The sequence below is a fragment of the Gastrolobium bilobum genome, unplaced genomic scaffold (genome assembly GCF_033153095.1).
Source record: "Gastrolobium bilobum isolate Gb01-03AN ecotype WA unplaced genomic scaffold, APGP_CSIRO_Gbil_v1 utg3711, whole genome shotgun sequence".
Lineage (NCBI taxonomy): Eukaryota > Viridiplantae > Streptophyta > Magnoliopsida > Fabales > Fabaceae > Gastrolobium > Gastrolobium bilobum.
In genome coordinates, this window is record NW_026899314.1 from 745,660 (window position 1) to 754,034 (window position 8,375).

Here is an 8,375-nt window from a genome sequence, read left to right on the forward strand (position 1 = left end):
ATCAAACAACAAACACATGCCACAATTATTGGATAATTAAAATTTCTTTCATTATATTATTAAACAAAGGTATAAAACTATGCTTCAAACCCTAGATCCACTCAACCTCCACGCATCATTACTAATCTTTACACGGTCAAAAAGTAGATGAGGAAAACTATTGCAAGGAGACTTTCTACCATACAGCTGACACATTGTCACACAAAGCAAACATCGACTACTCAGAAAGAAAATGCCTTTGAAGCACTAAGTGACCCTAATTCATAATAATGTCGGGCATCGTGCATGCTTAACACCAATAGATCAGGATTGTAACGAATTAGTTTTCAAATGAAGAAATCATTATATCTTAAAATCTGTTGTTGGTTTCCGATGTTGTTGGTAAAAACTTATACCATTACATACAAAATCGCAAATTGTTTTAAGCACAACCATGGAATATGGCCAAAATATCCAGCCCCTGTTACTAAATCATTGCTCCCATTGGCTCGGATTCGTTGGGGAACAAGCTCTCACACAGCATGACCCACTTCCGTTTCTCCTTTTTTTCAATCATGATGAAATTTTTATATGGGGGGAGTGGTTTTCCTTTAGCAACTGGGTGTGGGGGGCAAAAGCAAACCTACCGATTCCAACTTAATAATCATGGAAATCCTCTCAACTTCATAATTTTGCCTCATTAATCAAGCATATAGCAACTGTTCACTGCAGAAGCTAGCAAACAGTTCGCCCATAACATATTGAGGCAATATAGAGATTCTTAGACCATTTTTCCTGCAAAATCATCAAGTTTGCTGTTAATACCTTGTGAGGAAAAACCAAAGAGAAACAATAGCAGTAGCACCCCACAGAAGATTCTTAATTTTTATTTTACCTTCTGGCCATGAAGACAGGCACAGGGTTTTCGAAGTATAGTAATTTTGGATTCATTAACACCAATACGTACACATACTAAAACAGCATATATCCCAGCATTACACTTAATAGGACACAAGAAATGCAAATACCTTTACATGGGTGCTAGGGAAGGCAGATGTACGTAGAGTCTCTTGAGTTTCATCAGGCAATTTGCGTTTTGGTATGCTCAGTATGAAGGCTGCTTGATCATTAGTAGCAGCCATAGAAGTAATCCGGTAACCACTCTCCCATCGTCGATGGATTCCTTCACTTGGATACAAAAAGTCCAGCTCCACAACCTTGCATCATCATATGAAAAGCATGTATGTTCAGCTTAGAGCGTTAAAAAAAAATTCATAACCAAAAATCAAAATAAAATTGATACCTGATCCGAATACCCAGCATTCCTGGACATAACAACACCCCAGCGACTGCCAGCAGTAGTCATGGAGGTAACATGGAATCCTTCTTTCCACTTCTTGTTTATCCATTTGAAAGGAAAGGATTCACTCACTTTATAGGATTGCTGTGTGTAAGGAGTTCCTACAAAGTAAAGATTCTACCATGAGATAACAAGTAGCAAGTTGTGTATTTCAAAGAACAGCATTGATGTTTCTCGCATCCCAGAAGTTAAACAAGGCGAAAGAAAAGCAACTCTGCTGATTAAATAATTTAAAAGTTTCTTTTGTCAGCTTCTATATTAAATCATTAAGTTGTTTGCAAGGAAGTGTTGTCTCATAGGTTGATGTCAAAACTGACCATAAGTCTTAAGGACTCGCAATCTTGGTAGAGCATCATTAGGTAGCAATAAATTGCATGTAGGGGAAAAAAGATTGAACGTGGAGAGAATCAGTTTGTCTCCGACAATTCTTTAATTCCACAGAAACCTATACAAGGTGAGGTTTTAATTGGTATTTAATACGACCAAAGCTTGCAGTATATGCTGTAGCTTTACCGAGTTTGAAGTGCTTTCTCATAAACAAATCAAATAGCATGGCAACCTTAATGCGAAAAAAAAAAAAAAAAAAAAAAAAAAGAACACGTAATCTAGAAACCTGCAAGAGATTCAGAAAATAGACAAAAAGAACATATGCATCAGTCATGAGTGCCAAAGGTGATGGTCACAGGGATATGCAAAATGGAATTGTACGAGGATTTAGTAAATTCCTTTCTAAATAAAATGATAAATAGTATATAAAAGTGGCGTAGAAAATTTGGAAGAGGGAGTAGAGTAGGTCATAAAACTATACATTAAATGTTATAAAAGAGAGTAAGCGTTAAACCTTTGGACATGACAACCAAGGAACTTCCATTAACTGCACCAGCTATTGAACTGATATAGTAATTTTTCTCCCACTGCTCCATAATCCAATCCTGAGATAACATCAACATACCAGCACCCAGAAATCAATTATTCTACTCACCACATATTTGCTTAATGGAAGATGAAATATAATAAGGGAAGAAGAAAGCCTACCTTGTGCAGGAAGGCAGCTGATAACTCATAAACCTGGGAAGAAAAACCTGTTCCAGCATCCATGATTAGAGCCCACAGATTTGTTGAAGAGGCCACACAGCTTATATACAACCCATCCTCAATACCCTTGTCTACATGCTGCCGGAGCCTAGAGTCCGCTACATTATAGTGATATCTGCAACCAAAGAAAATGTTATTCAAGACCAAGCAAAATAAAAACTTGTTTCTAACTGAAAAAGCTAATGCATTAATGAGCAATCAATTTGTAAACATACATACTCCTTTCAAGACAACTCATGTACCATGCACTAGTAATTACAAAGCATTACTGCTTTGTTTAAAACTATTTTTTGTTAAGCATAGCCATACAAAAAGTACGTCATAAAAGCAACTGAGACAGATGGATCCGAATCTATAAATCCAAAATCAGGTAACTTAACAAGTTTGAAAATAAGCAAACTCATTTGAATAACCATAAAAAATTAATTGTAGTAACATAATCATATTTACTTATGAATATGAAATTCTGGGGAGAAACTGTTTGAAGCTACCATTTAAAAAATTTCCTTCCCACTTATTCCTAGATAGAAAATTTACAGAACTTTCTAAAAAAATGTCAAAGTTAGACCTATGTGTTGCCATGGCAAACGACATCTCAGTATATCCCTTTTTACTCTGATTTAGTATTATTTTTGTTTTGGATTTCTAGCAGACACACCAACTAAGCAATATCACTTCCGTCCAATATCAGGTAAAGTGAGATGCCTAACGAGACTGACAAAAGAATTTGAGGCATCAATATATGGCTGACTTCCTATGGCTTCACAAGTGAGTCACATTATATCTCAGCACTTGAGAGAAGCCTGTCACCCAATAGCCAGGAATGCTAGAAATCCTGGAGCAAAGACATTTTTCAAGCCACAAGAAAGACGACTCAATCAATCAACAAAGCTCACCAGCTCCCCCATCTCAAAAAGAAATTTCATGTTCAACACATATAAAGGAACATTATTATTAAGAACATGCCAGATTGGAGAGGATGTATTAACTACCTCTGCTTCATGGGACGACGTGCATTATACACAGATATCCACTGAGTAGCAGGACTCCCCAACCGTACTTTCTTCTTTGGCTGCTCATCTTCTTCCAGATTTATAAGCATCCTTCCCCGCTTTTGACCAACCTATTTATACAAAGGATTTAGCATTTAGATAGACCACACAATCAATAAAAATACTTAACACCTTAAAATAAATACACAAACAATTAAAGCAACCTTTAAAGCTCCATCAATTCTGATAGGTCTTAATGGAGTGCATGGTTCAATCAAACTTTCAAAAAGTGATATGAGCTTGGCATAATTTGGCTCCTCATCGAATCTCATGTTAGTAACAGCTTCAAGGAACAGCCTAAATGGAGCGGGACAAAAGCAGCACATCAACTCCGCAGAAGTAGCCATCTTTTTCTTACAAACAAGAAAACTTTTATTGTCTCCCTGTAGAATCAGGAGGGAAAATAAAGAAAAGAAAAATCATATCGTATAAAATGAAACCTCAAAGAAGCAAGAATCAATATATAAAAAGATACTATAAAGCAAACCTGATAACCCTGCCACGGTAATCTCCCTTTTATGAGAAATATTAAGGTGTATGCCAATGACTCAAGATCATCCCTTCGACTTCCAGTCCTTCCTAAATGTGCATGTACACTAGCATACCTTATCGTTCCCCTGCACAAAAAGGAATATTATCAATATGTAAAAACAAAAGATAGTCATGATAAGTTATTACATTTACAAACCTGAATATATCCGGTCTCTGATCATATTCAACATGTTGCCCAGATGATGCATCCTTCCATCTAGAAGCTGAAGACAATGCATGGGGATTGACATTAATGCGTTATGAAAATATAATATAACTCCCAATAAATAAAAACTAGTGGTGAGACATAAAGTCAAACGCAAAGTAGACATAAAGACAACTGGTTTGAAAGGACAACATACCCAAACCAAGATCAATAAGATATAACTTCTTATCATCAGCTGTTCCAGGCTGACCAAGCAAGAAGTTTTCTGGTTTTACATCTCCATGCACAAACCTGATTCAATGATATGAGTTTCATTCATAAAAAGCAATCAGTCATAACCATGTCAAAATAAATAGGAATATTAAGATCGAGAAAACAGAAAAAAACCATCCAAAGGAATTACCCTTTCAAATGGAGCTTCTCAAGAATTGATATTGACTCCACTGCAATGCAAGCAACCATACTTGGTGACATCCTATCCAGATGCTAAAAAGTTAATGGGGGTAAAATGGGAAGAATTTAAAGAAATTGCAGTTATTCAAAGTGAACATATAAGGTGCCAAAAGGGAGAGTCCAAATCTTACGATTGGCCAAGAGAATTCCATACATCCCAAAGACTGGGCCCAAGCATGTCCATGACCTGAAATATTTACTTTTCCTTTAGACAGAAAGAGCGAGCCGACATGTGCTAATATAGGGATCTTCAAACCATATCTTACCAAAATGTAGAAATCTCCTTGTCGACCCTTGTAATGAACCCAGGGAATCCCATAACAACCATTCAGAGTACTTAGAAATGCCAAAAAATACAAAAGTGAGAATTAAATAATAAAATTACAATACCTAAAGTTTACAAAATGTATTCTTGAGGAGTATGTTTTAGGCAAAAAGGACATATTACTTACTTGTATACTTGCCACTCATAAGGAGGCCCATAATTGCATCCTTTACTGTTTCTGTGCTCAAACTTAAGTGCAACCTGTAAACAAAGTTAAAATAAGAAAAAATAATGTATCATATCATATGACGTCATAAATATTTCATTGAATCATAATATTTCATTGAATCCTAAAAGAGAGGCTGAACTCCTGAATAATACCTCAATTGCGTCAGGACCTGTTCGATCAGAGCCACCACTTAACCTTCTGCCGACATAAACTTGGCCGAAGCCACCCTTACCCAATTTCCTTTCTATCTTATATACAGGAGAGTTACCAACTTGTACCTGCATCAATCCACCTCAAATAAGGCAATGACAAAATTTATCTATACTGGTTTTATCAACATCAATCCACCACTTACAGAAATGCAATAAATGATATAACTATTATACCAAGCCCCAGTTTATCTAAAAACTAAAGAAGATAGCAGTCATGATTATTGTTACCAAAAACAGCGCCATCACTGTATTAAAACAAAATTGCAGTAATATTTTGGAAAGGCACTAATGCAATCCAAGAGAAGCAAAATGCAAAATGGGGGATACCCTTTCAGGGACGGGAGTTGGGCTTGCTTCTTCTTCAGCTGCTGCCACCTTATCTGCACTTCCACCCTCCATCACAATATTGTTATTGGCCACGACCTCTACGTTATTGTAAATGGGTTCCGGAGCCCCTAGAGCAACAGGTTCTGGAAGGACCTCACAAGGTTCAGGGTCCAGATCAATTAATCTAGCTCCGCGGCCTCTACCAGCTGCAGTTCGCCTTGTTGGTACAGCTGGTGAAGGCCCTTTGCCTACAGCTGTGGCATTACCGCCTCTTCCTCTTCCACCTCCAACTCTCCTCCTAGTTCTGTTCTGAGCAGGTTGTACCCAATTCTCTCCTTGATCAACAGGTAGTGGACTAGGCTGAAGCTCTCCAAGCCGTTTCGACCTTCTAGCTCCACTTCTCAATTCTGGCATCCTCTCCCCATTCAAATCATAGCCCACTTTAGTCGCCCCAAAAAAATGGCAAAATTCTTCTGCAAAAGCGTTCATTGAGAAACGTTTATTGGTAACAAGAACAGAACCACCAAGTTTAACAGAAAATATCTAGCTTTTTCAGCATATCATAATAAAAAGGTGGGGTTGCAAAATATCTACGAAGCTAGCCTCAGTGCCCAAAGATAACAACATAAAGAAAGTAGCGGACTACAAACAAAAAACAAAGCAGTATATACAAAGTAAAAAGATTCTACTTTCAGCAAAATATACTCCACAACCAAAAAAATAGGCCCTAAAAGCATACAAAAAAAAAAACTTTCTGCATTCCATATATATCGCACACTTCTTATATCATCATTGTCGTTCAATACTTTAAAGTATTTTTCAGAAAACCAAACATCCAAAACGAAAACTAGCAACTTCTTATCCAAATCATTCATAACCAAAACAGATTGCTCAAATTCCAACCTGCAAATTTCACCGATTGCTTCAACTGGAAAAACAACAACACCAAACACACAAAAAGCAAAAAAAAAAAAAAAAAAAAAAAAAAATTGAAACCAACTTGAACACTCAAAAATGAACACCAATCTTCAATCCGATCATCCAAAAAAAAATTAAATAATTCAAGAACCGTCATCAAGCTTGCTCAACGACGACAACAATCTCAAAACGATTGACGAAAAAATATTTTATTTAAAAAAAGAAAAACAATAATCCAAACAAACACCAAAAGAAAAACAAAAACAAAAACCAAAAATAGAAAGCCTCACAGATCGATCCGGCGAGCTGCTAAAAGAGAAGGATCGGGAAGCGATTCGGTAAGGAAACAAAAGAAAGAGCGATCGGAGTTGGGATCGTGTAGGAATCAGTGAGGAAAACGCGAAAAATGCAGAATGGTGGAAAAGGAAAAGATCGACGCTTTATAACCAGTGAAAGCAAATAATCTACGATGAAACCATCCTCATCGATGAATTTAGGGTTGAGAAGAAGAAGAAGAACGTTTGTGAGTATATTAGGTAGAAGATGAAGATATGGCTTACCTCTTATGGTTTTTCGATTTTGCAGCTTCTTTTTTTTTTTTTTTTATAGTTGTTCGTAATAATAAAAGGATATATTATTATATTTTCTTTTCTTTTCTTTTTTTTTCCGCCAAACATAATTATTAATGTACTTTGTATATCCAAAAATTAATGGTTTTTCTTTGTTTTTTTACTGCTTTTATGATTATGGGTTTTATTAGTGTTATTTAACATAATATAAGTGTTGTTTCCAACTCTTACATCAAATGAGAGAGAAAAAGTGGAATGATAAAAGAGAAAGAAAAACATGTGGACCCTACCTCTTTAATGTGTATGTAGAAAAATGAAGTTATATTATGTTAAATGATAAACATAAAACCCTTTGATTATATTTTACTAATTTTGAACTGTTGTCAATTATTTAATGGTTACCTTTTCTTGCTTTGTTTGTCCATACATTCGTTAATTTCCACTTTCATAGATGGTATTTATTGTTAAAAATTTGAAAATGTAAATACAACATCACTTTGAAAAAGTTAATATGCTTTAAATGTAAACTATTGAAATTCTAAAAACATATCATATACCCCACCCCACATTGTAAAAAAACATTTGCACATAATAAAGGAAAACAACTTTTAACCTCCAAAAAAAAAAACAACTTTTGAAATTGTGCAAATATCTAAAACTTTATTATAAATAAAAATAAAATAAAAATCTTGGTCAGTTACGATCATAGAAATATCAAACTCTGGCATGACGTTACTTGCTCTTCTTTTTTTATGGCCATTATGACAATGTAATCAAAACGGGTTGACTTTGATTTCTCAAGCAAAATGTCTAAACCGCCAAGGAGGAAACTAAATACGTCTTTTCTATACATGCACATTTTAAGCAGGATTTTAGAGAAACAGAAAACAAAAAGGAATAAAGAGTGGATGGACATACACAAACACATAATATTTGAATTTTGAATGAAAAGTAATGTGAGAATCCAATGGCATGCTTCCATCTAGAAAATGCTAATGGACTAAGTAGTGTGTGGGCCGAATGCTATAGTGTAAGATCCACGAACCAAAACAAATTTATTACCCCCAGCTTACGTTTCAGTTAACTTATTTTATATTACTATAATTTTTATTTAAAAAAAAAAAACTAAGTCTTTAAATGTAACCTAAAAAAATTACTATATACAATTTTGTCTTATTTGGTTGCATAATGTGAAATTTTCTTGAGCCTTTATTTACAT

The 8,375-nt window shown here is 35.2% G+C and overlaps 1 protein-coding gene across 2 annotated transcripts; it reads right to left on the reverse strand.

Annotated features, from left to right (window-relative positions):
- Positions 1 to 319: 319 nt before the first annotated feature.
- Positions 320 to 7,144, reverse strand: LOC133289404 (casein kinase 1-like protein HD16). Of its 2 annotated transcripts, none has more exons than XM_061487329.1 (17): positions 6,878 to 7,144; positions 5,670 to 6,142; positions 5,283 to 5,408; positions 5,089 to 5,162; positions 4,903 to 4,972; positions 4,768 to 4,823; positions 4,587 to 4,658; positions 4,380 to 4,474; positions 4,175 to 4,241; positions 3,974 to 4,103; positions 3,651 to 3,869; positions 3,427 to 3,557; positions 2,375 to 2,549; positions 2,181 to 2,271; positions 1,283 to 1,440; positions 1,008 to 1,196; positions 320 to 774 (listed from the first exon to the last, which is right to left on the reverse strand). In XM_061487329.1, exons 2-17 carry the CDS (start codon positions 6,081 to 6,083, stop codon positions 715 to 717), a joined length of 2,127 nt encoding a protein of 708 aa, XP_061343313.1. In that variant the 5' UTR covers positions 6,084 to 6,142; positions 6,878 to 7,144; the 3' UTR covers positions 320 to 714. The 2 variants fall into 2 exon arrangements, with proteins under 2 accessions (XP_061343313.1, XP_061343315.1); XM_061487331.1 differs by having other exon boundaries at positions 3,639 to 3,869.
- Between the last annotated feature and the right edge of the window lie 1,231 nt (positions 7,145 to 8,375).

Excerpts from the sequence above, each read along its gene's own strand:
- LOC133289404 (XM_061487331.1), bottom strand. The coding sequence starts at position 6,083 with ATGCCAGAATTGAGAAGTGGAGCTAGAAGGTCGAAACGGCTTGGAGAG. Across the intron at positions 4,475-4,586 it reads GAGAAGCTCCATTTGAAAGG|GTTTGTGCATGGAGATGTAA; the intron begins GTAATTCCTTTG and ends TCATTGAATCAG. Across the intron at positions 1,197-1,282 it reads ATGCTGGGTATTCGGATCAG|GTTGTGGAGCTGGACTTTTT; the intron begins GTATCAATTTTA and ends TGATGATGCAAG.